This window comes from Naegleria fowleri (genome assembly GCF_008403515.1).
Source record: "Naegleria fowleri strain ATCC 30894 chromosome Unknown tig74, whole genome shotgun sequence".
In the NCBI taxonomy this organism is placed as follows: domain Eukaryota; phylum Heterolobosea; class Eutetramitea; order Acrasida; family Naegleriidae; genus Naegleria; species Naegleria fowleri.
The window spans coordinates 118,786-146,610 of record NW_025408006.1 but is presented as its reverse complement, the minus strand read 5'-3'; the positions used below and the strand labels follow the sequence as shown (position 1 = coordinate 146,610).

General features: G+C 37.9%; 15 protein-coding genes across 15 annotated transcripts; 11 read left to right on the top strand and 4 right to left on the bottom strand.

Moving 5' to 3' along the window:
- Positions 1–22: 22 nt before the first annotated feature.
- Positions 23–998, top strand: FDP41_009901 (uncharacterized protein; the record flags this gene model as incomplete). Its single annotated transcript, XM_044713910.1, has 2 exons — positions 23–130; positions 279–998. The coding sequence occupies 2 exons, from the start codon at positions 23–25 to the stop codon at positions 996–998; spliced, it is 828 nt and encodes a 275-aa protein (XP_044556394.1).
- A 114-nt stretch (positions 999–1,112) lies between these two features.
- Positions 1,113–2,519, bottom strand: FDP41_009900 (uncharacterized protein; the record flags this gene model as incomplete). The annotated part of the gene is made up of 1 exon (XM_044713909.1): positions 1,113–2,519. One exon carries the CDS (start codon positions 2,517–2,519, stop codon positions 1,113–1,115), a length of 1,407 nt encoding a protein of 468 aa, XP_044556393.1.
- A 247-nt stretch (positions 2,520–2,766) lies between these two features.
- FDP41_009899 (uncharacterized protein) lies at positions 2,767–4,241 on the bottom strand (the record flags this gene model as incomplete). Its single annotated transcript, XM_044713906.1, has 3 exons — positions 2,767–3,146; positions 3,235–3,367; positions 3,531–4,241. The coding sequence occupies 3 exons, from the start codon at positions 4,239–4,241 to the stop codon at positions 2,767–2,769; spliced, it is 1,224 nt and encodes a 407-aa protein (XP_044556392.1).
- Positions 4,242–4,616: 375 nt separating this feature from the next.
- On the top strand, positions 4,617–5,651 carry FDP41_009898 (uncharacterized protein; the record flags this gene model as incomplete). The annotated part of the gene is made up of 1 exon (XM_044713905.1): positions 4,617–5,651. One exon carries the CDS (start codon positions 4,617–4,619, stop codon positions 5,649–5,651), a length of 1,035 nt encoding a protein of 344 aa, XP_044556391.1.
- Positions 5,652–5,819: 168 nt separating this feature from the next.
- On the top strand, positions 5,820–6,848 carry FDP41_009897 (uncharacterized protein; the record flags this gene model as incomplete). The annotated part of the gene is made up of 1 exon (XM_044713904.1): positions 5,820–6,848. The coding sequence occupies one exon, from the start codon at positions 5,820–5,822 to the stop codon at positions 6,846–6,848; it is 1,029 nt and encodes a 342-aa protein (XP_044556390.1).
- Positions 6,849–7,317: 469 nt separating this feature from the next.
- Positions 7,318–8,283, top strand: FDP41_009896 (uncharacterized protein; the record flags this gene model as incomplete). The annotated part of the gene is made up of 1 exon (XM_044713903.1): positions 7,318–8,283. The coding sequence occupies one exon, from the start codon at positions 7,318–7,320 to the stop codon at positions 8,281–8,283; it is 966 nt and encodes a 321-aa protein (XP_044556389.1).
- Positions 8,284–8,575: 292 nt separating this feature from the next.
- On the top strand, positions 8,576–11,301 carry FDP41_009895 (uncharacterized protein; the record flags this gene model as incomplete). Its single annotated transcript, XM_044713902.1, has 4 exons — positions 8,576–9,462; positions 9,732–10,047; positions 10,166–10,703; positions 10,820–11,301. 4 exons carry the CDS (start codon positions 8,576–8,578, stop codon positions 11,299–11,301), a joined length of 2,223 nt encoding a protein of 740 aa, XP_044556388.1.
- Positions 11,302–11,525: 224 nt separating this feature from the next.
- Positions 11,526–12,947, bottom strand: FDP41_009894 (uncharacterized protein; the record flags this gene model as incomplete). The annotated part of the gene is made up of 1 exon (XM_044713901.1): positions 11,526–12,947. One exon carries the CDS (start codon positions 12,945–12,947, stop codon positions 11,526–11,528), a length of 1,422 nt encoding a protein of 473 aa, XP_044556387.1.
- A 690-nt stretch (positions 12,948–13,637) lies between these two features.
- FDP41_009893 (uncharacterized protein) lies at positions 13,638–14,138 on the top strand (the record flags this gene model as incomplete). The annotated part of the gene is made up of 1 exon (XM_044713900.1): positions 13,638–14,138. The coding sequence occupies one exon, from the start codon at positions 13,638–13,640 to the stop codon at positions 14,136–14,138; it is 501 nt and encodes a 166-aa protein (XP_044556386.1).
- A 515-nt stretch (positions 14,139–14,653) lies between these two features.
- Positions 14,654–16,684, top strand: FDP41_009892 (uncharacterized protein; the record flags this gene model as incomplete). The annotated part of the gene is made up of 1 exon (XM_044713899.1): positions 14,654–16,684. One exon carries the CDS (start codon positions 14,654–14,656, stop codon positions 16,682–16,684), a length of 2,031 nt encoding a protein of 676 aa, XP_044556385.1.
- A 211-nt stretch (positions 16,685–16,895) lies between these two features.
- On the bottom strand, positions 16,896–17,635 carry FDP41_009891 (uncharacterized protein; the record flags this gene model as incomplete). Its single annotated transcript, XM_044713898.1, has 3 exons — positions 16,896–16,929; positions 17,008–17,217; positions 17,490–17,635. 3 exons carry the CDS (start codon positions 17,633–17,635, stop codon positions 16,896–16,898), a joined length of 390 nt encoding a protein of 129 aa, XP_044556384.1.
- A 288-nt stretch (positions 17,636–17,923) lies between these two features.
- Positions 17,924–19,342, top strand: FDP41_009890 (uncharacterized protein; the record flags this gene model as incomplete). Its single annotated transcript, XM_044713897.1, has 1 exon — positions 17,924–19,342. One exon carries the CDS (start codon positions 17,924–17,926, stop codon positions 19,340–19,342), a length of 1,419 nt encoding a protein of 472 aa, XP_044556383.1.
- A 326-nt stretch (positions 19,343–19,668) lies between these two features.
- FDP41_009889 (uncharacterized protein) lies at positions 19,669–20,259 on the top strand (the record flags this gene model as incomplete). Its single annotated transcript, XM_044713895.1, has 1 exon — positions 19,669–20,259. The coding sequence occupies one exon, from the start codon at positions 19,669–19,671 to the stop codon at positions 20,257–20,259; it is 591 nt and encodes a 196-aa protein (XP_044556382.1).
- Positions 20,260–20,752: 493 nt separating this feature from the next.
- FDP41_009888 (uncharacterized protein) lies at positions 20,753–26,793 on the top strand (the record flags this gene model as incomplete). The annotated part of the gene is made up of 3 exons (XM_044713894.1): positions 20,753–20,834; positions 20,952–21,287; positions 21,407–26,793. The coding sequence occupies 3 exons, from the start codon at positions 20,753–20,755 to the stop codon at positions 26,791–26,793; spliced, it is 5,805 nt and encodes a 1,934-aa protein (XP_044556381.1).
- A 76-nt stretch (positions 26,794–26,869) lies between these two features.
- On the top strand, positions 26,870–27,790 carry FDP41_009887 (uncharacterized protein; the record flags this gene model as incomplete). The annotated part of the gene is made up of 1 exon (XM_044713893.1): positions 26,870–27,790. One exon carries the CDS (start codon positions 26,870–26,872, stop codon positions 27,788–27,790), a length of 921 nt encoding a protein of 306 aa, XP_044556380.1.
- Between the last annotated feature and the right edge of the window lie 35 nt (positions 27,791–27,825).

Genomic DNA, 27,825 nt, shown 5'->3' with positions numbered 1-27,825 from the left:
ATAAATTTTCAATTCGAAAAAAATGACCGTCGTCTCTGTCCAACAAATTTTTCCACTCTTTCAACAATTCAAACAAGCCATCGATACAAATCAAAATGCTCAAGCTGTTCAACAATTGGCACAATTGAAGGTGAGTAGTGAAAATGTTATTTGGAATGTTTTGTCAATCTTGTTTTGTTGTATGAAATCGGGATGAAATTCCGATCGTGGTGATCACTGAATGATTATTGGGCCCGATTATACTTGTTATTCCATACTATGATCATTTACAAAAAAAGAAACTCTTCACTCAATTACCATCATTTCTTGCAGTGGCTTCTGGATTAGTCAGCGAACTTGTTCTCAATGAAGACACAAAACAAGAAATTCTATTGACTCGAGAAATTCTTGAACACGCTGTGATTTTGAGCGCAAAAACAAAAGATATGGATCTCTTCGAAAGAAATGTCAAACAAGTGAAGGCATACTACGACCTTCGTTTACCTGGACTTAACAAGAGTAGCCGTGAAGAATTAATTCTCGGATTAAATTTATTGAGATTATTGGCACAAAATAGAATTGCCGAGTTTCACACAGAGTTGGAGTTGATTCCAATTGAACTTCACAAGAAGAGCATGTATATTAAGCACGCCATACAAATGGAATTATTCTTGATGGAAGGTTCCTATACAAAATTAAGAAGTTTAAGAGATAAGGCACCTGCTCCTGAATATAATGTCTTTATGGATTTGATGATTGACACAATAAGAAAGGAAATTGCAGACTGTACAGAACTTGCCTATGAGAAAATTAGCTTACCAGGCATTCAAAAGCTTTTGCTTTTCCAAAACGAAAATGAAACCAGAGACTTCATTGCCTCAAGAATGATGTGGAGCATTGAAAACGATCAGGTCGTTTTTGAAAAGTCTACAGAAGACAAAAAGACCTTCCAAGGAACCAACAGAGATGTCATTACAAGGACTCTTTTCTATGCCAAAGATTTGGAAAGAATTGTATAAATTATTCGATCATTGTTGTAAGGTCAATCTCTTGTCAGAAAATTTTGCATTTTTCTAGATGTGGGAGAATATCGCATTAGATTTATCTTTTTAAAAAGTTCTACACAATAACAACTATTGTTTTTGCTGTTGTTGTTGCAAGAAAGGAGCAGGGTTGTACAGCATATCATAACTTAATATGACGCCAGCTTTTCGTTTCCTAGACCACGATTGGACGTCAAAGTAGAAATATGTACCCTTCTCACCGTCTGGAGTCTGAACAAAATCATTCACACTGACATCTCGGATAAACCATAATTGGGTAGGTTTGTGGTATTTCCAGCCTCTTTTGGTAAGTTCTCTTGCTGCAACAAGTTGCAAAACATCACGTGGCATGGCATAAAACATGTACAACAGCGTCTCGTCAGTAAACTTTTCAATGTGAAATTCGTGTAGAGGCATGTGAAGCTTGTAACAATCGGGAACTCTGTAATCAGGAATAATTCCAGGAGGTTGAATGTCAGAAAAGGGTGATGCAAATTGATGATAGATTTGCTCAGTTGCATTCAAATTTAAACCCAGCGATGTCAAATCCAGTCCAAGAGCAAGAACAGCTAAATCAGAATCTTTTGCCTTGAAAATGCTTGTCAGCCCAAAAAGACTGTACTTGTCGTCAGCAGTAACTTGACGTTGTTGCATTTGTTGCTGCTGCTGCAAAAGATGGAGTTGATATTGTCTCGTTTGCTCGTACATGAGATACTCTTGAAAATGTTGATCGATTGTGTTGGCATCAAATCCATTTTGTTGCGCCAAGTTCCTCACTTGTATTATCATGGATTGCTTTTGTTGTGGTGTGTAATTTGAAAGGGCAATATTCTTAAAGATGTTATTTTGGGAGATTTGGGGAAGTTTCATGGCACTAGATGGAAATTGCCCAGCAAATTGTTGTCCACTATTAATCATTGATAGAATTGATTCTGAAGGCCGATATGAATCACCTGAAACTCCCGACGATGCTAGTGTCGTGTTTTGATTCAAACTACTGCTTGGTGTTGTTGATCGGTTTATGAGTTGTTGAGTAGGAGAAATACGATTCACACTTCCAGGCTGATTCATGAGGCCCGATGATGATGATGGAAGTCCACCGCCTCGAATCGAGGTTGCCGATGATGGAGTCATACCTCCCATGCCTCTCTGATTAAAATTGCCATCCATTAATCCTCCCACGCCAGAACTTGTCTGATTCATAAACCCACCCATTGTTTGGTGTTGATTTAAATTTCGCGAGCTACCGATGATTGTGTTAACATTACCAAGAGCACCCGACGACGTCGAGTTGATGTTTGTATTACTGCTTCCATTCAATACCAATGGATTTTTACCACCTAGCATTGGAGAATTTTGAGTGAGGGCAGAAAGATAATTTCCAGTTGCAACTCCACCCGATGATGATGATCCAATAATACTCCCTGTGTGGCTGCTACTTGAAGAGGAAGATATGGATGAAGGATTTACAGCTACGCCCATAAATTGTTGTTTCATTTTTTTTAATTTTTTTTCGTTCTATGGGTGTCGCTTGAATGAGACATTTTAGGGTTCAGTTTGATTTTTTACTTCTCAACATTAAGAATTTAATGATGATGTGTGACTTTCAATATATAACAATTTAACTCTTAATTCAGAGTTCCATCATCCTCTATTACCAGTAGTATTATTAGTATTATTGGAGAAAGGTTTCTTTGTGGTTGGATCTTTTCACTTTCGTCATCTTTGATTCCAAACTCTGTACTCACTCGATTACTGACAGAAGCAAGCCATGCATCCAATTCCAAATTTTTCTTGCCAATGGATCAATAAATTGATGGTCGTAATTGTCATCAATGGGATTCACTTCGTCATAGGGTTGTATCGTTGAGGCAATCGCCTTCATTTTGTTACTCAAACCTCTGCTGCCTGGAGTTGGAGGTTGTTGCCTTCTTCTAAACTGAAACTTCATCATGAACCTATTTGTTAGAGTGTTCTTCATTCGTCTATGGACAATTTCGAAATGCAGCATGACAATAGTTCCTGCTCGGCATGTCAAAGACACCTCTCGATATTTGGTCTGATTTTGGTCGAATAAATATCGATCAGGAACATAATCATTCGAGTAGCCTTCAAAGTGAGTACCTAAACAAATAAAGGATTGAAGTGTGTCACAATGTGTTTCAATAAAGTGGAATTTGAGAATGGTTTCTGTAATTAGTACTCGACTTACCTCGTCGAATGGCAGTTGGTCCCATCTCTAAAATTGTATCTTGTGGATAGTACATGGCCATTACGTGATTTAAGGTGGTTGGAGGCTCCACTGGTCGTATATATCCATCCTGAAAATCGTCCTTATGCCAGTGCTATTGATTCGAAATTAATCATCGATTGAGATTAGAATGGTCATCAAAAAAATTGACACCAGTCATGCAATGTACATCAATTCCAACCACACATTGTGCAATCAATAGATGTGTTCGTTTGAATCATTATTAATAATACAAAGTTCCGCAACCACACACATACCTGATCAAGTCTTCCTCTTTCACTCAAATGCATGTGAGTGGTCGGAAGTGTTTCATAATCTGATCCAAGCAATCGAGTGAGAACTTTCTTCACTGTCGAATCGGAAAAAACATGCAAAATCTGAGGTATCTTTGTGGTTAAATGATTTCGAACTGAGAGTCCCAATTCCAACATTTCTCTATGAAACATGGGTCCACAGGTCTTGAGAGCGGCAGGGTCAATCACCAAGTAACCATCAATCAGAAATTGTTTCACAAATCGATTCATTTCGTAAGGATCATCCACTTGTTCCGCTGTAGTGATCGTGTTCGGATGCAATGGCAATGCGTTGGGAGGTAGTTGTTTCGTCTGCAGCTGAGTAATGAGTTGAAGGGAAGCTGCGTTGGAGAGAACATCGTTCTGAGCTGACCTCTCCCACAAGGTGTGAGTATCCAACATAATACGCACAATCTGTGATTTGATCACCTTATTCCGATCAGAAAAGGGTATCATTTGAAGACGAGAGGATGAACCGTCTTCCGAGTGTTGTTGTTGTTGCTGCTTCTTCTTTTTTCCACTCGATGCATCGGCTGAATTTGGAGGCTCAATTTCTAGTTTCATCAAGGGCGAACGATGGAAAGGAATGAGGTCTATATTGTTTAAAACAATACTTAACGCGTCTGCAACTTTCATGGCAGGTCGGTATGAGGAGGAAGATGAGGTGGTGTTCATGATGATGATGGACGAGGTTTGCAAACAAGACGAACAATATTACGTATGATGTTACGTATGATCGATACGTTATTATAATAATTTTTTCCAGGAAATATTGTTGAAGTCGGGCGTTTCTTGTCGCACTCAATTTCAGTATGGAGTTCTGTTTGAGAGGAGTCCAAATAAAATTCATTGAACACAGAAACCACACTCTTTTGATCAACAGCTTGTCTTCCAAAGCTCTTTAGACTGAAAATATTAAAAATTCATTGCAATTCAATAATTTTTTTTCATCATCATAAAAAAAATACGCTTGTTGCTGCCCTTCTCTCGTTCTCTTTTTCGGCATCACCACTATTTTTTCAAAAAACATATTTTCATCATCATCATAGAATGTTCTCGGTTGCACGTAGATTTACCTCATCAAGTCATTTGGCTTCCGTATACAAGGCTCAAAGTACCAAGACTCTCTTCGCTAAGAGTGCTAAATTTGCTCAAAATGCCAACAAAAGCCATCATCTCTTGTCCCAAGTGGGTGTGGTACAAAAAGCCTTCTCTCACGACGTGAATATTAACATACAATTTGGTTTTGAAAATCCACAACAAGTCGTCGATTTGTTGAAGGAACAAGGTGGAAAGGTGGAGGAAACCAACAAATATACCGTTACATACTACGATAGCGTTCCACAAGATGAAGTTCTCTCTGATGCTTCAGAGCTTGCCAAGCAAAGACAATCATTTGAGAGATACTCAATGACATCCAAAGATACATGGCTTTGTAAAATCACTTCTTCTGATGGCCGCACAACTTGGAAGTGTACTTATCCAGCTTCGGAAGAGGGAAAAACCCACTTGGACAAACCAATTGTTGAAAGAGCTGTGGCCTACAATACTGCAAGTGGAGAGCGAGAAATTCGTAGATTTTTGAATTTGCAACAGGATATGACTTCCGAGGCAAGAACTGGCAAGAAATTGGCAACCTTGGATGAGGACCTACGATCAAGATTAGGCGTTGTTCCATTTGCTAAATTTGACATGACTGAAACATTTGTTTCCGTTTCTCCATTAATTAACTATGCTGCTATTAGCGTCACATTGAATGAATCTTCTTTTGGATACAAGTTGGGCTCTCTCAATTGCCATGTCAATAATGCTACTCAGGAAATGGCTCGAGACTTGGCTATTCACTTGATGCGTATCTTAAAGTCAACCAAGTTGGACAAGCTTCAATCACCTTCCTTGAGAACCACCATTCAAGAATACTTGTATAGAAATCGTCCAAACACTCACTACAAGGTGCTCTTAGACGCTGGTATTCGTGATGATAGATTGATGAACAAGGAATATGCTCAAGAAGTATTGAATGCTTCTTTGGAAAAGAGAGGCATAACCCCTCCTGCTGAAGAAGAGGAAGAGGAAAGCAAGTAGACGACTTTTCCATATTAATTCTCAAAATGACTGGATTTTCAAACATGTAAGCTTTTTCAAATCAATATGGGATTGCCCTAATAAACACATAATTTAATATCGTCATGTACTGTTGTGTCCAAACAATACATCACATAGTCAATTTACAAAGCGACACAAGAAACAAAAATGAGTCAACAACGAACCAGAAGTAGTTCCAATTCAAAGGCCTCCGCCAACATGCATCTGTTTCAATACCTGATGAGTGAGGAAGAAATGGCTGAGGCGAGAGCCTTTTATGAATTGTTATTGATTTCCGATGAGGAATTTTTCTTAGATAACAAGCCTCAACCCACCAAAGGTGATACCATCGCCTACAATGATACTAGTGGTGGTGGTGGTGTCATCATCAACAACAACAACAACTTTAATGCCAATACTGCAAACAATGCCCTGAGTGCTTTTTCGTTTCCTCCCCCGAAAAGACAAGACTTGACTCCCTCACCGTCTGAGTTGCCTGGGAACTATAATGCCTCAACCAATTTATCGATCAGTATTCCTTCCTTACAAACTAGCGATATCAATAGCAACTCCAACACAGCTCCTACTCGCAACAATACACCTTTACAGAATATTAAGGTCAAAAGAAAATCCATAACTGATCAGCAACAACTGACCAACAGAAGAATGACCTCTCGTGATCTCAGAGGCCTATTTCAAAGAATCGGATACAGAGTAACGAATGAGCAAATACGAGAAATAATTCAGTCTGCACATGAATCCTATTACAGGAAAAAAGACATTCACTTACCCAACGATTCCATCAGCTTTAATGAATTCGTTCACCTCATTATGGACAAACCAGAACCTTCTGGAATCGGACGCACGCAATTACTGGAGGCATTCAAAATTTTATCAGAGAATGACGAGGAAGGAAAAGATGGCTGGATCAATACCGATGAGCTTGAGCATTATTTGACTCATTTTCATTACTGGACAGAGAAAAACTACGTCAAACAAACTGGAGATGTTTCGTCACAGTCATTTCTCACTGGAGAATCAAAACCCTTCACAAAACGAGACTTTAATAAGGTGATGGATATCTTGGATCCATATCGAAGTGGGCGATTCAACTTTATCAAATTCGTTGGAATGGTCTATGATGGACTTTTACATGATGAGGAGAGTAGCTTTGATTCGTTTGATCATTTACAATGAACATGCTGCTGAAGTTCTGTTTAATGCTGTTAATTTATAATGGTCAAATCATGAAGAGTAACAGTGAACAATAAGGAACAACATTGCTTTTAGAGAATGATGAGTAAATATTGGAAAGATCAAGAAGGCAATGATGCAACAATATAGGAATAATCAAGAAGTAAGAAAATTGAATGAATATATCGAACATGCCCACCCAACATCCTCATTAAGAGTTATCCAGACTCGTTTCGACTTTTTTCAAAGGAACCCGAGTTCTTAAACCACCACTTTTTAAATTGGAATGCAGTCTTAATTAACATAACACCTGACATTAAAAAATTCAACGTACGCCCTAATGGCACTTCTCGAAGAGTACAAAACAAATTCCATCCCAATCGTTGTGGTGATTTGTTTTTTGCTCAGTGTGTCCATCGTAGTCCTTGTTGGAGCCATTCGGAAAGTGAAAAGGCAAATACTCCTGTCCAGAATGTCTGATTCTCATCAGAGGAATGCCTCTGCGTTCGCTGACTCTAAGAGTTTCATGTCCACTAAGGAATACCTTTTAGCCTCAGAGTTTTCCAATTACTCTTGGAAAGTGAAGCGAGAAATCATTGATCCCATGCTACACCTGGAGGTTTCAATGAATGATTCTCCTTCATTTCATCATCATGATGAAAATGATCACCATGAACAGCAGGTTGAAGAACCATCATCCCGATTCGATATTCATCATCAAAAACGAGCATGGTACTGGAAGGTGGCTGATCCGATTGATCAACAACAACAACAGCAGAAACAACAACCAACTTCTCATCACAGCGAAACTGCAGTACCATCTCCCAAGTCTTTCTCGCCTCATGGCCGCTCCACAACACCTCCACCTTCCAATCCATCTTCCTTCATGATGAAAAACAGAACCAGCGGAAGAAAATCCAACACTTCCTTAATTGAATCACATCATCACCACACACATCATTTCATATCTTCCCATTCGGTCCGAGAGGATGATGACGATGATGGTGAGGAAGAGACTCCTCATCAGAAAACAACAATCGAGCAACAAGAAAAGGCATTAAAAGCCTTAGCCGACTATCGTCTGCAGTTATTGCAAACACGTCCCGTGTCGTATCGAGAATTCATTCAAAATTCCATGAACACCCTACTCGAGCAAGTGCTCTCACTCTATGACCTTCAGAATTCTTATGATGCCACCTGTGCTTCATTGTTGGGTGGTTCTCCACGAGATTTGCTCGAACAGATTCGCCATCGAATCGGCCTCTCATTGGAAGATGTTGAAACCGTGTTAGATCTCTATGATCAAGCAAGATATTCGAAAGAGAAAGCAACCCGTTCCTCTCTCATTAGCACACAAGTCTTCAATGTCTTTTCCAAGAGTTTTCTCACAATTTTGAGACAGATTGAGCAATACCATGTCCAGAATTCTCTCCTTTGAGGTGTTTTTACCATGTACATTGATGGATCTGACTCGTAGGCCACTGTTGTGGCGTGTTTGCCAGATCGATGTTTGAACTTGGTGAGAAAGTGACTTGCTGCTAGGGCGGACTTGGAAAAAACAATTTCTCCTCTTTCTCCGTCGGTGTTGCCTGCAAATATACCTTCAAATTTTTGTCATTGATTTCTTTCGAGTGGCGTTGTCTGGTCATCAATTATTCACAATTCGAATCTCGATTCATACGTCCAATATACACATTCATTACACTATAAAAACAACAACTATTCGGAACATGTCCACAACGAGTAGTAGTAGCAGCAACAACAACGCCACTGCAACCACCTCCTACTCACCCATTGATACCACAGACATCATTGTCATTATTCTTTACTTTTTATTTGTCTTTTCGATAGGTCTTTATTCGACCATTGTTTCTGGTGTGAAACGATTTCTAAAATATTGCAGAGAACGAAAGAATCAACGTCGATGGAATGGAACGGCTCTTGGTGATGAGGAGGATCCTTTTCGAGAGGTTGCCATGCAACCCATACCATCCAAAGACTCACTCATCGCTATGACGACCCCGACGACAACAACGAAGGAGGGACTTGCTGCTAACAAGGAGACAACAATAGAGGGCATCACCATGAAAAAAAACGTGAGTGACATGACTCTCGGAGTTGAGGAGGATGATGACAATGAAATTGCATTGAAAGAAGTGGATTTGGGAAATGAACAACTACCGACATTGAATTCATCTGCACTGTCAAATCATCTCACACAAAATTCAAATGAAGAAAATGATGAAGAAGCTCAAAATGTGAAAAAAGGATCCAAGAGTTTCTTTTTGGCGAATGGAAATGTTGGATTTATTGCCATTGCATGTTCTCTATTTGCAAGTAATATTGGAGCTGAGCACATTATTGGCCTTTCTTCTTCAGGAGCCTCCATTGGATTAGCTGTTGGAATGGCTGAAGTTTACAGCCCAATTTGGATTCTAGTTTTGGGATGGCTTTTCATTCCATTTTATTTGAGGACTCAAGTTTTTACATTGCCAGAATTTATAGAAAAACGATTTGATCGAAATTGTCGAATGTATCTGAGTATGATGTCACTTGTGATGTATGTCATGACCAAAATTAGTGTTTCCATTTATGCTGGAGTGGTTGTGTTTAAGGTGTATGTATTTTTATGGCTTGTGAAGGCAAAATTTGGGTCACTCCATTCTTAATGACATTTTTCTGAATTATTGAAATTTTTATCACATCATTCATGATCGAAAAACGCCTTGAATTTACCATTAATTGCTTTATGATTGGAATGGTCTGATAATGGTTGACAAAATTTTGTAATTTCTTTTGAAACCATTTATGTATTTTATTATTTTTATTATTATATTTATTTATCATATAATTATGTATTTTTTATATGCATCCACGTAAACACAGATTGCTTGGATGGGATGTTTGGATTTCTGCTGCTGCTGTCGTTATTTCGACTGGTATTTATACAGTGTTGGGAGGTCTTTCAGCCGTAATTTACACAGAAGTATTACAGACCATTGTCATGATTATAGGTGCCACTATTTTATTTGCACAAGGAATGATTAAAGTTGGAGGCTATTCAGGTTTAGAGAAGAATCTTCCAGACTCAATGATGCATCTCTTTCAACCTCCTTCACACCATGATTTTCCTGTGACTGGAGTTTTATTTGGAATGACTTGGACATCCATGTGGTATTGGTGTACTGATCAATCTATTGTGGTAAGTTGATGATCATGTCAAGGAGGTTTTTCATGAGTGTATTGTCATCATCTCTTATCAATACTTTCTTACTTGTATATCAATGAATTAATTTGAATTTTTGACAATTTTATTCAAGCAACGAGCTCTCGCTGCCAAAGATTTAGCCAATGCCATTCGAGGTTGCGTGTTGGCAGCCTTAATCAAGTTTTTACCTTTGTTCCTAATGGTAATTCCAGGAATGATTGCTCGAGTTTTAATTCCAGAGGTAAAAGATGATCCCAATTCTGCCTACATTCTACTCATTACCAAATTAGCTCCACCTGGTCTCAAAGGTCTATTGCTCTCTGCAATTATTGCAGCCTTAATGAGTTCTTTAGCATCATTGTTTCATTCTTCATCGACTCTATTTACGATGGACTTTTATCGAGTCGTTCGTGAGTATTTTGACAAACGAAGAATCATGCAAAATGCTCAGCAAATATTGTCAACACCACGCGAGGGAAATGTTCCTGCTGCAGCTGATCCTAACTCTTCAGAGTTTGACCTTCCAAATAGGAATACGGAGTATGTGGTTGTCGGAAAGCTTGCAGGAGCTGTTGTGACTGTGATTGGATTATTATTTATTCCTGTGGTGCAAGTCTTGTCGAAACAACTCTACATTTACACTCACAAGAGTAAGTACAACATTTTGGATTGTAGTTCAAATATCGGTGGGTGGTTTTTGTTTCTAAAAATTACACTTGATGTTGTGTGTGAATTTCCGTCCTTACTTATGACCCAACTACAACAGTCATGGGCTATTTGGCAGCGCCAATTGCTGTTATCTTCTTGATGGGAGTGTTGTTTAAAACACCAAATCAATACGGATGCATATTCACTTTAATTCTAGGAAACACATTGGGATTGTCTCGATTGTTTTTAGAGGCTCTCTTTAATAGAACTTCATTTAACATGTACAAGTTGCCACACGTTGCCAGAGTCATACTCGATAACTACATTCATTCGAACTTTCTACATTTCAGTGCATGTATAGCTCTCTTTTCAATTATTTCACTATTCGTAGTGTCATGGATGACCGGCTCAAGCTCTCCTGAAAAAACTAAACACTTGACCTTAAATTATTCCCAAATATTCCGGTCAGCAAGAGAATTCATTTCACAACAACAATCTTTCAGTACGGCTTTGAAAGAAAATTCTTCACACGTTGTCAATGTGCTGTTTACATTATTTGTGCTCATGACATTGTTTAGTTTGTATGTCATTTTTGGATAATTGAGTTCCTTAATTGCGACTGGACAAACTTTGACTCCAACCATAATGAATGAGTTTGAAAAAATCATATGAAATACAATACTCATTATCAGAGTTTTTGCATTAAATATTAAAATATCATTTTGGTCAATCTCGTTAAATCATGACTAGAATTCTGTTAAGGCTCAAGACATTTAGATTAATGAATATATTCATTTCGAATGAATGGAAATGTTCGAAGAACTCTACTTGATGATGGACACACTAATGGGCGAAGAGCAATAAGGGCATGAACCAAACATGGTATCAAACGACTGATGCGTTCCTGGAATAGATCGAAGCCACTCGATCAAACATTCTGTATGAAATGGCATGCTACATTTCTCATTGTCACAAACCTTATCTGGAACCTTCATGTTCATTCGGTACGAATAACAAACACCACAATTCTCAGAATATTCATCTTCTGTATTCATGACATTTGGATCAGCGCTCTTCTTGGCTGGAAATGACGTCTCCATAACCGTTTCAAGATTCTCCCGTAATAACTTGCTTAAATCCCACTTGTTTCGATTCTGATTAATTTTTAAGCGAAGAGGAGAAATGATCGAGTCAGAGCCCAACAGTTTGATGTCTTTAGGTCGCTCTTTTGGCCTGAATGGGTCTATTTGAAGTTGAAGAGAGCAGTGATTTCCAATAACAATACGTCTCATAGTATGGCTACGAGTTGGTTTTTCAGGTTCTAACACTCTCAAATGCTCATCAAAATCTTCAATGACCGTGAAAAAATCAGAAAGTTTCTCAATTATCTCGCGATACTTGTCATAAATAATGCTCAAGGATAATACATGGTGAGGGTTGTCATCCATCATTAAATCATTTTGTAAAATATTGGATGATGAAGATATTTTGCTTAACTCTGCATCAACAAGGGCTTGACATTCTGGAGGAATCTCAGCAAAGGTTTCCATGGTTGATGTATTGACTTCAACATAATGATTTCGATCCTGTAAATCAGTAATGCACAGTGTGACAGTGGATAAATCTACTTTTAAATCTGCAACCTTATTCCATCCAATTTCATCCACCTGTTTTAAAAATTGCTTATAAAAAGCTCCTGGATTAAATAAATTTGAATTTTCTTTTTTTACGCTTGTGAAGGTATTTGAGTTCAGAGAATGGATTTGTGAGAGAGAATTTTTCATTTCACATAATATATTCGTACATTGCTGCGAGAGAGGTGCATCCATATGATTATTATGACATTTTAAAAGTCGATCCACCAATATGTGTTCATACGATGAGGATGGATTGGAAGATGACATGGAACGTGTGGGCTTTTTGGCCAACAATTCCTGTAACTCTGGGCAAGCTAAGATCTGTACCGATTGTATTTTTTTAGATTCCTTTCCATGATTGTCATTGGTGATATTAGTGTTGGTATAATTTTGATGAAATTTAAAATGTACTTGGCAAGGCAATTCCAATTTTTCTTCATCATGATCCTTGTGTTGATCCAAAGTAATAAATCCATGAAAACACGTAAAATTCTTATCCCGAGGAACCAACAATGGTAATTCTAAAGGCAATTGTTGTATTCTCTTGCTCCGATCATCTTGATTGCTGCTGTGTGGTCGTGAGGAAGCTTCTCGTTGCTCTCTTCGCATTTTTTTTACTAATTTCGCTTTCAAAAAAATGCGTAACTGGTCCTGTGGTGGCTGACGAAAGTTAGTTTCTACGCCTTTATCTCGAGGTGCCTGCGAGAGATACCCATATATAGCTTAGGGATTTGCGTGCCTACTCTATGAGATCAGTGTTGAGATGAACCTGTTATGGGAATTCTGGGGGTGGTCCGTGCTATTCACTGAAATACGGCAGGGCAATAACTCCACCCTACATCATAGATCTCATTAACGAACCTACGACACCGGTTGGAGGGTATCTATCATAAGCCTACAAAGGGCAGGTGGGAGTCTTACGACGCTAATGTGAAACCACTACCAATGTAATGCTGTGACAAGAGAGGATCGCAACCATGATCCAGTTTCCGAAGGTGAATAATAAATTTTTGGGTTCAATTTTTTTTACTAATTTCGAATCGAAAAAAATGAACATACTGGTCAACCCAAAAACAAAACTAATTCAATCTCAATCTACTCGGACAACAATATCTCATCCTCATTTGTTAAATTTATTCTAAAAAGATTTGAATCAGTTATTGAACACTGGTACATTCCAGACAGCAAGACCAACACTCTCAATTTAGTCATTCAAAATGCCGAAACTCAACAACAAATACTAAAGAAACTTAATTCACCAGCCATGACAGAAAAAACACAAAATATTTCGCTTCACCAATGATTTTTACATCATCTCCAACAACATTAATAGCCAAAGAAAAATCAATTTCGAACATCCAAACTCTCATCAAGTACTCAATCAATCAAAAGAAATGTAGAATTGAACAAATGTGCCTAACATTCAATCCACAAGAAACCTTGTACAAACTTAAAATTAACTTTGATTCCAAGAATCCCAACACTGAATTGATTGAACAAGGATTTGAAATTATCAAAAGAAAGCAAGAAACACATATAGCAAATTGTATACTCCCTGAATCAACAAGTGAACTCGCAATTACCAAAGCTATTAAAACACTATGCAAGAACACAACCATCAAATTCGAAAAAGAGAGATTCAGTATTAAGAAAAAGGTAAAAGATATCTACTCATACATAATTGTTGAATACAAGCTTAATGACATCAATGAATTGAATAGACTAACCTCAACAAGATTTATTTGCTCCACAGAATTGAAATCAATTTCAAGACAATTCAAGCCAAAGTCAACCGCATGAACGTGCGTTTAATAGTTTTACCAGCACCAATGCAAAAAGCATTTCCAACTTTAAAATGTCTCAAGAAGACCTCAAGATACGCATTCGTTTTTTCGCTGGTGATCCTTTTCGAGATTTCATTCTTGACAAACAGTTGGAATCCAACAGCAGGCATGCTCAATATGTAACCACACAAGCCGAAAAACTCTCCAAACATTTCTGCTCCAAAGTCAATGTGTGGAAATCACTCTCAACCCAAAACAACGAACATTGAAATCGGTCGAATTAGTTCCAACTGCTTCGGCGTTGATTTTGAAAACTAACAATAAACTAATTAGATTTTTTTTACTAATTTCCTTTTCAATTTTTCTTTTTTCTGAAAGAATTTCATCAATCTTCAATTCTCAATACATTGGTATTTCTTTCCAATCGCACACGATCAAGAAACCATGAGTGCAGATTCCAATCAACCTTTTTGAATATTTCAAAATAATAATAACTTGAACTTCAAAAGATTTGGTGAAAAAAAACTCAAAATGTTCGTCAAGAAACGTTCCGACGTGGGAGCGACTCCACTCCATTCGTCATCCTTCTCGGAATCAAAGAATGAAACAAACAAAAGAACAACAAATAAAAATTTGAAAAGCCTCATCAAGAAGAAGGCAGCAGAAAAGAACAAACAGAAGAATGATGAAGTAAATGATAATTCAATGATGATGGAAGATAATGATGATGATTTGGATTTCCACCAACATGAATCCAAAAACGAATCATCAAAACAATTGGAACAAAAGAAGAAAAACGCCTTGGTGAATGATAATCTTACGAGTATCTTGTTCGGAGGCTACAAGTCAAGTATTTCAACAACAAACAACCATAACATTTCCTCAACACAAGTCTCCATGAAGAATGGATTTAATGATGATACCATGATGACCGATGATGAATTATTCGGACTGCATCAACATGATGAGCAACACGGTAGCACAACCTCTCTTCGTTCCGAAATTGAACAACAAGAAGATTCTGATTTATTCTTTTATGAGAAGCCTGTAAAGGTTCATACCGATATGCATGAGGATGAGAGGCATGATAATAGCTCTCAAACATCACTACATCAAAGAGCTTCCAAGCTACCCATGATCATTCGGCTCAAACCAGCATGGGAAGATGTCTACACAAAAGAATTGAGAATTGCCAATAATTATGACGATGAAGAAGATGAAGTCGATGTGGATGGAATTGCACAAAGCATTATTAAGGGATTTCTAAAAAGAGGTAGAGAATCGAATAATGGTCATGACGGTGGAGATGGGTCAATCATTTCTGGTGAGCAGTACGAAAAGAAGATGAGAAAAATCTATTCACATTTATGTCCAACACCTCATTGGGCCAAACTCAAGGTTGCTCAAATAGAGAGTGAATTGGAAGACGGAACCAAGTGTATTCGTGAGGTCATTATGGATGAAAATAACTTGAATGGATCTGCAGATGATATTTTACAGAGATCATCTGAGAATGTCATTGTTCAATCCAAGACTATTTTAGATCGATTCAAACTTTCCTATCAAAAATTGAATGACGTCAATGCTCAAGAACGTGTAGGTCAAGTTTTTAGTTTGGCCTTCCATCCTAAGCTTAATATTGCTGCTGTCTTGAATTCTGATAAGAAAATTCGTCTTTTCACCGTAGATGGAGAGCTGAACCCAATTTTAGATCGGTTACAAATAACCAACCAAGGTGACAATAATCTGAGAAATATCAGTTTCACTAAGGACGGTAAATCTTTATTGTCGTTCCTTGAAAAATCAGCATACTTCCTCATTACAGACTTGGATACAGGAAAAACAAGAAGAACTCAAAAGTTATTCTCACGAAGAACAAGGGGTGACGAGAAGGAAGGAGGCAAATTCTTACTACACAACGCTGTTGATGTTTCTAGTGACAACAAGCTTATTGCTATCGCGGATGACATTGGAAGCATTTTACTCATCTCCCGAAAAACTCTCAATATCAAACACACCTTCACAGCCAACATTTCTCAAGTGACCTGTGTGGCTTTTTCTGAAGATTCTAAATCTCTCTTTGTGGCTGGTAAGGGAGGAAAGTTGTTTGTTTTTGATGTGGAGAGTGAAAAGGCCAAGCACATTTTCAGTGATCACGGCTCAATTCATACGACTTCCATAGCAGTGTCACCTGATATGCAATACATTGCAACCGGCTCCACCTCGGGTGCAGTCAATTTGTATCGTTGGAATGATGTCTTTAATTCCCAATCACCAAAACCACTCACAACATTTATGAATTTGACGACAAGTGTTGACATGTTGAGGTTCACAGCGGACTCGCAACTCTTAATGTTTGCCTCAACCGAGAAATCGAATGCATTCCGTTTTGCTCACCTTGCTTCTCTCTATGTATATTCTAATTTCCCTGGTGAAATGGGTATGAAGAAGCAATACAGCTACAATTGTTTGGCGATGAGTTCCTCCTCAGAATTCTTGGCCATAGGATGTCAAAGTGGTCCTGTGATCTTATTCCAACTTCCGTACTATGCCAATAAATAGTTGAAAGTATTGCATAAAAAAGGCCCTGCATGAGGGTGTGACAAAATGATGAAGATATCTTTTAAAGTCAATGATGAGTACTGCGTTTGCATGTTGCATCCATCCAAATGAAAATGATTTGTGAATTTCAAAAAATTAATCTTTAATAAAAACTTCCACATGATTAAAATTCTAGAATTTGTAAAGCACATCCAAATAATATATTATTTGCTTATTCTACAGCTCTCTTTCCCTCCATTAATTTACTATCAAATCATAATAATAAAAATATATTATTCATAATTTGTGACCATACATGTGTGTTTAGAACTGTGAAAACTTACGCTCTGACCTCTCTAATAGTCTTTTCATCAACGGCATGCAAATATTTCTTAACTTTGTCTTCACAGTGTCTAATGACGTCCACACCATGTTTGTACCAGCATTGTTCGACATCCTTTCGCAAAAGGTCAACTTCGGCAGCATACACGGCCCATTCTCTTGCCACCCATTGTCTAAATTCCATGAGTTGGTTTGCGCTGGCACATTCTCCTCTGTGTTGTTGAAGTGAAGATTGCAGGTGTTGTTCATGTGATTGTGTTTTTTGTTGATGTAAGAGAAAGAATTTAAGAGAATCATCCGCAAGTTTCCATGGGCAACAATTGTTTCAATAATATAATAACATTTATCATATCCGTATCATAATGGCAATCAATCATCATCAATTTTATCATCATCACCGAAAAATTGAAAATATTTGAACGAGCAACCACAACATTCGCAAAAATATTCCATTATCATCAGCACGACTACCATCATCACTTACTTCCTGCAAGGAGCAACCTCCAATGGATTCTTTCTAATACGCAGTGGTCTGTTTCCATCTCTCCACTTCTCACCCAACCATTGATGGTCTGGTGGAAGAGGCTCTTCGTATTGATTGTTATGAACGTTGGTGTTGTTTGCGCTCATTTTTTACGTTTAAAAAAAATTGAGAGAAAACCTCGAGCACCAAGCGAAAAAGTTTAATTGCAGCCCGAATCAACAACATTATATTATTCAGTGTTGTATACAACCAGGAATATAGATATCATTGCGTGTTATTAAAACAATCAAACAAAGGGTTGAAGCTGAAACTTGGCAGAACTGAATTGTATTTTGAGAAACAAAATCGGGAGTTGAGTTCAATAATCATCCTCGAATAAGAGAATAATTCCATAATTCCTTTTCCTAACTTAAAATCTAGAGAACACAAACAAAATGAAACGACGAAATGTATTTATAGACCAAGATTTGATGATGCTCTCAAATGCCATGGAGTTTAGACCAATTGTCATTGACCAAGGAACAGGAATGATGAAGGCTGGCTTCTCGGGTGATGATATGCCTCTCTTACTCATGCCCACAGTGATGGCAGCAGATGATCCCATCATCGATCCCAATAGCAGTAAATTTGTTGGTCATCGAGGAGCTCAGCCCAACTCAACCTCAAATATACAGACCAAAATGCATCAGCAACAACAATCCGCATCATCGTCTGAAAAAACACCCGAAGTTCAAGTAGTGCAAAATAATGAGGATGAATTGAGCTATTTAATTGGAGATGAGGCTCTTGGAGTGGATCGATCATCGGGAGCCATATCACGTTCTGCCAAATATTTTTCCTTCAATGCAAACAATGAAAAGAACTATCGGGAAAAACGAGACTCTCGAAATACAAGTACCCTTATTACACCAATGGAGAGAGGAGTTGTCGATGATTGGGACATGATGGAGCGCATGTATGAGGCAATTTATTCACACCCAAAAATTAACATGACACCGGAAAATCAACCTCTTCTCATTTCAGAAGCTTGTGAAAATCCTAAAGAGAATCGATATCACATGGCAGAAATATTATTTGAGAAGTATAAGGTCCCCTCTCTTTTTATTGCAACGCAACCAGTTTTGTCGTTATATTCTACTGGAAAATCGAGCGGCCTCGTGGTTGAAATTGGGCATGGCGTCTCTCAAATGGTTCCAATATTTGAAGGTTTTCCTCTTTACCATGCCATTGTTAAGTCAGAATTTGGAGGACAAGATTTAACAAATTATTTGCGACAAATTCTAGAAAAGAATAGACGCTACGATCAATTTATTAATTACGGAACGATTGGAGGCTTAAAAACTGTTACGGAAATTAAGGAAAAACTGTGTTATGTGTCACAAAATATTGCAGAGGAGCAATACAATGTTGGAGTGTCAGAATATGTATTACCAGATCGAAAAGTGATACAAATTTCTCATGAGGCTTATAAATGCCCTGAAGCACTATTCTATCCTAAACTGGCTGGAAAACCGAGCATATTCGGAGTGCATGAAGCTCTGTATCATGTGTATGACAAATCTGACGATTATGTCAAACAAATTTTAATGGACAATATTGTTCTTGCTGGTGGATCTACAATGTTTTCTGGTTTTAAGCAACGATTGGTCAGTGAGTTTTCTCGTATCTTGACGGAGAAGACAGGATCCTCAAAGATCACTGAAAGAAGTGTGAGAGCAGAGAATGACAGAATATTTGGTGCCTGGATTGGTGGCTCTATTCTTGCTTCATTGCCCACTTTCCAACAGTTGTGGATCACACGACAAGATTATGACGAGCACCATGACGCAATCTTCAGCCGGTGTTATGGATAATAGAAAGTAGACTGGTCGAGGACGTGTAAATAAATCACACATTTTGGTTCGAAGAACAGGATGGTCAGGACTACTGTAAGTCAGGTGATGTCATGAATGATGAAATTGTTTTGTAACAAGTAATTATGTTTCAATGCCATGGATTAGAAGGCCATACCCATAAAACAACGATGTGTACATATCTATATTTGGATGTGCTGACGTGTTTGTCTTTTCAAATAAAATCCCAAACTTCACTTGTTGCTTTCATGAACAAAAAAACTTTCCAACAACTCGTTGTAGATTAATCATTCGCTTACTTCACACATCCTTCTTCTTTCATCAACATGTTCCTCTTTGACTGGTTTTTCTCCTTGTTACGAGCAATAGGGATCCTTCAAGACAAAATCAAAGGCCGAGTGCTTTTCCTGGGCTTGGACAATGCCGGAAAAACCACTCTTCTCTATAAACTCAAAACTGGCCTCATGCAACAATTCAATCAGACCATGTATCCCAATAATGAAACCGTTGAAATCTCGTCTTCATGCACAATTCAAGTCATTGATTTGGGGGGACATCCACTCGCCCGAAAGCTCTGGAAAGATTATTATCTGGATGTGAGTGGAATTGTATTCATGGTCGATGCTGTCGAAAGAAAACGAATTCATGAGGCACGAGCTGAGTTGTACAATATTCTAAAAGACAATGATCTTGCACAAGTTCCGATCGTGATCATGGGTAACAAAGTGGACAATCCAAGTGCCATGCCAGAATTTGAACTCTCCGAACAGTTGGACGTAACACATTTGAGAACTGGTAAGAATGTGGATCAATCGTTTGGCGCTCAAAGACCACTTGAAATTTTCATGACCAGCGTGTCTAAGGATTTCAATATTGCAGAATCTTTGGATTGGCTTGCCTCTCGAATTCGGAAATAAACATACAGCTTTCGTGTTCTTTTTTTTCATAAGAAACACCTATTGCATTCAAAACAATGAAATGTCCACATCAATAGATGTATTAAACGTTAGGCTAACACGAGTGTGATGATGATGGTGATCAGTTTTCATTGAACATATATTGAAACACTCCTTCAGAAAAATAGAGAATTATTGCTTTTGGAAGGGCCTTTCTCTGCCATCAAAAGCCTCATAAACTTACTCAGACGGATCAATTGATCTTTGGAAAAGCAGGACGTTGAAATTTTGGTTCGAGCTCCTTCAATGTTTTCAATCGCGACCAAACGAAATGAAAGCGCCCTCTCACAGCGCTGAGAGTGGAAAAAACAAAAAAATTTCAACGGAAAAAAAATTAACTGGGAATATTCAATACTGAATAGAACACATTAAGGCATCCTCGCCTCAAGACAGACAACAACACTTTGGAACGTTCCCAATGATCATATGCAAGATGACAACATTTTCCTCTCCGATGATTGTACACCACCATCATCATATTATGAATGGAAATAATAAGACGATTGAGGAGGAATTGTATGAATTTATACTGCTAGGTAAGTGGGGTTTGTTCAAGCTGATACCATAATGATGATAATACATTTGTATGCGTATTGGTTTGTATGTTTATAAATGCACGAATACCTCTCTTGGCTAATGATTTCATCCCGCAGTGGAAAAGAAACAAAACTATCAAAGCTTACCAATCTTGCCCTATTATTATGCACATGTGAGGGAATTGATTGGTAAATGTGCTCCGAAGTGGGAAGTTTTTGAATTATTGCAATTATTGGATTCTTCGAGTGGCTATAACAATATTAGTGCAATGAATATTAATAATGGAGCTCCAAATAGTAATGCAACAAATGAGTTTGAAAATGTCATTCTACTTGGCCTTAACAAAGTGGAAGTATTTCTTGAGTATGAATATTTCGGAGAGGCACACTATGAATTATGCCGACTTGAGGATAAGCTGATCGAAGTAATATCTATGAATTTCAATATCAAGAGTAGGTTTTAAATTCAACAACGAGTACCGTGGATTACATAGTTCTTTTAACCTATTGCATTGACTCAAAAATTGTGCAATTCACCACGCACACACAAAATCCCATGTCATTCTGAATAGTTGAACTGTTCTACGTGAGAGTATTATATCTCTTTGCTAAAGTTATGAAAGGTGTAAATAGGCTTGATGAGTGCAGTGAATATTTGGAGTCTGCACGTGAACGAGGAGAGAATTTAATTCGCCTAGTATCAGTAACCCATCCTTGTCCTCAATCCTATCCAAGACGATCTCCTTCTATTCTTATGACTTCTATTTCACAATCGCACATAATTTCATGCACGAATTTGATTCATAGCATTCAATTAGCATGTGCTGAAATTGTTCTAATGCAAGCGAAAAATCTTATTGGGGATCAATCTGTTTGCGAATCACATGATCATGAAAAGATAATACGGAGCTACTTGTTACCGTGCATGTTTTACCTCACCGTTCAAGGAAAAGAAAAATGTTATTTTTTAGACGACACAATCTGGTTGGAAGCTGTCGATAACACGCTGAAGAGTTTGTTGAAACTGAATTTAAACAAATTGGGATCCCGACTTTTGAAACTTGTGGAAAAAACACACACCTCTCAAGTTTCTGAGTCAAAAACATTTAGAGACTTTGAAGCTGAATTGAAGAAACGATCGGCTCCTGAAGCCGAAACCAAAAAGGATACCAAATATCTCCAAATTATTCCCCCAATTTTCGAGCAGTTTGATGATGACGACGATGACGATGATTGGGGAATATCGCCGAGTGCACAACTCAAAGGACTCTACGCTGGATATTTTTCTTCTCAGTCTGCCAATACAACCGGAGATCCAATCCAAGAGCAACTGTTTCCCAACAACTTTTCTCTGTTCAAAGGAAATAATTTGGTGGACAAGATAAAAAAATATGATGACACAATTCCCCAGCTGTATTCATTAGAATTGGAAGATAAGAGTATTCTTACATCCAAAGATTTATTCTTGAAGTGGATCCGATCATTAAATTTGGAAGATTTACACAAATTTCAAACAGAGGAAGAACAAAATGCTGAAAGAAATTGTGATTTTATTTTGGAGCAGTTTAGACATGGTATCGATTATGTAGACTCCTTCTCACTATCATGGGCTCAAATGTATTACGAATGTGCTTGGAAATTAGCAAGAATAGGTAGCCGAGAATCCCAAATTTATTGCTACAAATTGATAGGTGAATACTTTTCAAAATTACCATCAGCAAAAATTACCAAAGATGTAGACCAAGAAGACGTTCAACAGTTAAATAGCCTCTTCAAAATAAGTTTGGCATTGTTGGAAATTGCATCACATTCGTTAACTCCTGATTTTTACGACCGTTTTGTAAATATGAAAGATAATCTGAATGTTTTCAATTCCAAATATCCTGACATCATTGATTTAATTGAGATGAAAGGCATGTGTCATAATATTACCTTATTCCTCCGAAAACAAGAATTTATTCCTAAATGTGAGAAAATTGTTCCGAAATTAGTTGACATTTTTGTTAGAAATAGCCAATTCACAACAATTACCTCAACTGTGATGATCATGGACCCTCAATCTCACTTATTAAGCCCTCCCACACATGCTGAAATTGTTTGCGAAGCTTTATTAATTTTACACTATTTTATATTTGGTATTTCTCCATTAACTTTGGAGTTTATTGTTGATCCGCACAAGAAAGAGTTTAGGCTTGTTGGACTGCAAAACAAAATGGCCAATTCTCTCCACCCTGATCACCAGTACTTGCTAGATGTGCATGATAGGACCGAATTATTGAACATATTTTATCACAAATTGCCGTGTATGTCATCATTGAAGGCCTTTGTTGCCTTTTCCTTGGGTCTCTATTGTCGAAATATTTCGAATGACACCAAACAAGCGGAAAGAGTTCTTTTCGAGAGTGTGTATATTTTCCACCAAACAAGTGGCTTCACAAAATCTACACCAAGTCTACTGAGCCATATTTGTACACGAGCCCTTGTTGAGCTGGCCCAAGTATTAACAGATAATAACAAGTATGTCTACTCGTCCTTGCTGTTTAAAGCAGCAGTAGAGAATCAAAAACTTGTGTCTCTTACATATGACTACACACTTGTTAGCGATCTGGCAGAGTTGAGTTTACGAGAGGACGATTGGCGATCAGGTGTGTATTATTATACACTTCTACTCAACCATGCCAACGAAGAAAAGATGGTTGCAAAATTTGGACATTTGTCTTCAATATTGTCATCACTTCATATTGAGCGAGGGGACTTTAAGAATGCAGAATCCTATATTACCAACTCTTTACTGTTTATGAGATCTCAAGGAAAATCTGGAGAATATGAGCTGAATCTTCATCTCACACTTGCCAAACTCTTTCTTCAAAGTTACAATTTTGAAAGAGGTTTAGATCTCTTAGCCAGACTAATGGATGAAAAACTGACAGCTATTCAACGGTGTACGGTGTACATTAATTTGGCAGAAGCTTATTTGAAGAAGAGATGGCTCAAAGAATGTGATTTTGTGTTGGGAAAGCTTGGAATTTTGTTGTCTGAGCAAAACTCAATATTTGAAACAAATGGAACTGATCATATCAAAATACTCGAAATCACAGCGAATTGTTATCTACGATTTTTGAGGTTTTCTGATGCTCTCTATTGTGTGAATATTGCTATCTCTCAATGCACAGCTCCCTTCCTTTTGGCTGATTTGTTTTTCTTGAAAGGAAAAATTTTGCAAAGAGTTAGTCATTACACGAGCCCAGTTTCCTTCCCAACTTCTCTCTCTTCGGCATCAAAGATTGATGTTGTTGAAACTATCAAGGAACATTACTGTAGAAATCACAACACATTACCAGATAGCATTTTGATGAGCAAACGGTCTCTCTACAATACTCCTCAAGAAGTTCTTGTTGATGCTTTGGACTGTTTGCTAAAGGCGAAAGAGTTGTACAACATTTGCGCAAATCAATATAAGGCATCGAAGGTCGACATACTCATTGCTCGCGCCCAGTTAGATTTTATGCTCCTTCCCATTGTCTTTTGTGGAGTCGATCCAACCATTGTAACACTACCCAAAAGCTTGGACAATAGATATTGGCTAAATTTGAAAGAAATTGAGGAAAATCACATCATACCTGCTTTGGAGGTTGCCATAAGGACAACATCTGTTTTCGTTGCCATCGACGCTTACGTGACAATGGCAGAGGCGAGGTACCTCCAAGGCAAACGAGTAAGCTCTGAAATTTATTGGAAGCAATGTAGAGATGTAATGTTTACGTTATTCATTCACGACAGTGAAATTGTAGTATCAAAAGGCGCACCTCCTTCATTTCTTGAAAAGCTGCTATTAATTTTGAAACGACTTGTGAGATTAATGTTTTGTTTCGGAAACAAAGAACTAATCAATCATAATTTGACAATTATTGACTCGTATTTACTGCTAGAAACGGAGCTTGAACAGTTATTGAAAAGAAATGGCCCGGATAGTGGCGAGTCGAACATTTATGACTCTACTGCATCAGGAGGAGATTCATCCTCAGAATCTGAAGTCGATGAAATTTCCCTTGTTTCAAGAAATAAGATTTATGAATCTCTATGCGTTATTAATTCACAAATGGCGGCAATTATGTCTGTGAAAACGTTGCCATTTCTACGAAAGAGAAGAAAATCTTCAGTTCGGGTCGCAAGACAAATGAGATCCATGAATCCTTTGAAGATGAGTGGAACAGGCTCTCAGTCTACTCAATCTTCTAATGGCTCAAAATCATCTGATGGGTTTATTGAAGGCAACGTTCAAGATTTAGTTAGTGAAAAGATATGGAGTTGCATATTTAGAATGAAACAACACGCTAAAAAACACTATCTATCCGAAAAAGAGCTCAATTTCCGAAATCAGGAATCAATGAGAAGACTCTACAACTTAATCTCGATTATTAAGCAAAAGTCTATTTCTTCAAGCGACCAAAAAAAGCTTTCCTGTAGCGACTCATCCTATGTCGTCAAAAGTAGTCAGAAAGAAGACAGCAAATCATTTGATGACGATTATTACAGAAAATCACTTTCTATTGATGCCTCAATTGAATCAACGAAACATTTGGATATGAATATTCTCGAAAAACTGGTTTATATTATTCACATGGATACGATTATTACGTTTTATACTCCAAAGACAGGGCAAATTATCCATCAAAAGTTTGGAGGCTTATGCAATGGTCCATTCATTAACACATTTAAGGGCTCCTCATCTCGAAAATCGACAGATTTACTTGTCACTCAACATCAAGTCAAACCAAAGGATTCACTTTTTGGAGCACACAATGTTCAGAATGTTAGTGCGCCATCGTCACAAACTACCCAAGTCAAACCTCCCTTTGTATCACAAATTGAAGCATACCTCTACAGTTTACTTTGCCAGAGTCGCAAAGACAAAAAAACAAACATTCGCATTGATAATAATTTTGAAACTATCGAATACATTGCTCGAAATGTCATTAGAGGCCCCTATGACTACCATTCCAATTCCAGAAACAAGAGAAAATATGAAAGAGTACACAAACAATTAGAAAAAAGCAAATTTGACTATGTTGGGCTTTTTAAGAGAATGAAGAGCAAGTTCTTCTCGCTCACTCCAAGATCCATTGATTTCTCTGGATTGCCTCGTCTTTCCGAGCTTCCATATCCAAATTCACACCTAATTTTGTTATGTAGCAGGAGTGTTCAGGCTCTTCCATGGGAGTTGATGTTTGAGCATTTCATGACACGAAACTTTTCGCTACAGCGCATCATCTCTCAAGACAACACGAAAAACAACAAGATGAGATTTAAGCCCCAATATTTTTGTTTTTACTCAGAGGATGAATTGAAGTACATTGCTCCTGTAGAAAATGAAAGAAAAAAGTGGATCTTTGACACTGTCAAATCGTCTCTCTACATACACACAGAGGAAGGAACAAATAGCGGGGTCTTTCACTATAGTTTGCCAAATATTCCTCTTCATTGCCCAATAATTGGTTATGGTCGAAAGCCCAAATCAAAATCTGAACGCTTCAAGTTTGTGAATTTTGTTCGACTTTCTTCGATCAGTGAGAATCCGACACAAATTATCACACACATTGAATCGTATAATTCTCCTCAAGATTTTCCAGTTTTTGTTTTTACCTTTGCAGATTTGATTGATTTGAGTGAGGCAATTATTTGCTTACTCAATTTTCGTCCCGATTGTACATTGCTGTTCCTTCCAGAGCCTGTATTAAGCACGGCCTTAGAGTTTCTCATGGACATGCAAGTGGTGTACACGAATAGTGGACAATTGGCCAATTCAAGACTATCTCCCTCAGAGAATGCAAGAAATGGATACAGATTTTTCATTCACTCTCTTCAATTAATCAAAACTATGCTCAAAATTCCTGTCATTGTCATTAATCCACCAACTTATTGCAACAATGGAGAGGGCTCTTCGTCTTCATCGGAGTGAGAGAAGGAAAGAATCCCGCCAAATAAAAATATGACCGTTATATTCTTCAAATAAAAAAATAAAAGCACCACTCTCAATGCCTCCCCATCAAACTCCAACCGACTTGGAGAATGCCGTTCCTTTCGGGACAACGCATCCATCGGGGATGATGGCTTTGAAATCAGCAGCCTCTTCTCAATCATTGGAAAATTTGAAAGGAGTTGCCAATCCTTCCAACACTAACATCCTCCATCAAGGAAAGAAGACACAAGGAGAGAAACGAAAAGCTCTCCTCGATATTACCAACAAATCCTCTCACCAACAACAGCAACCTCATCCACAGCCTGCTCCCAAGAAGGTCAAGACAAGTAGTACTGCCATTCAAGTTTTCAAAGATCAAAACAACCAAAGTAGTAGTAGCAATAGTAGTAACAGCAATTCTTCTCAACCGCCATCATCCTCTTCAACGAAACCACCCCTCAAGTTGAACAAATCCAATCAGAATACTCTTTTGAACCGTTCTAGTTCCCGAGAATCCTCTAAATCCTCCTCTCAGCCATTCCCTTCAAATTCCATCAAATCTCAACTCCAAAAGGCGATCCATTCAACAACCATAGTTCCCGAGAACAGTGATATTGAATATTGCCCTGAGCCTTATGAACTTCCAAGTGAATATCCAACACCAGTCTACTCTGAAATCAATAGCGTAACAGGTGAAGCAGAAGATTTATTCATTACTCTTTCTGATACCAAGATGAAGGAATTAACCAAATTGCCAAGCAAAGAAGGATCCTTCCTTTCCTTCAACGTGAATGAACTCATTACGAGTAATGGTGTCAGTGGTAATAGTGGTCATGGTACTGGTACTGGTTCTGGTAGCAACACCAATGCTTGTTCAAATCATGATTCTGCAAATTTAAGTGGTGCTGGAACAAGTGCTGGTGTGCCTCCTTCGCCATTGCCTCAGCCTCTTACTCCAGTCTCTTTTGATGATTTGTTTAATTTTGAGGTTTTGTAGATGCATTGCTGTCGAGTTGGTTGGATTCTTCTTAA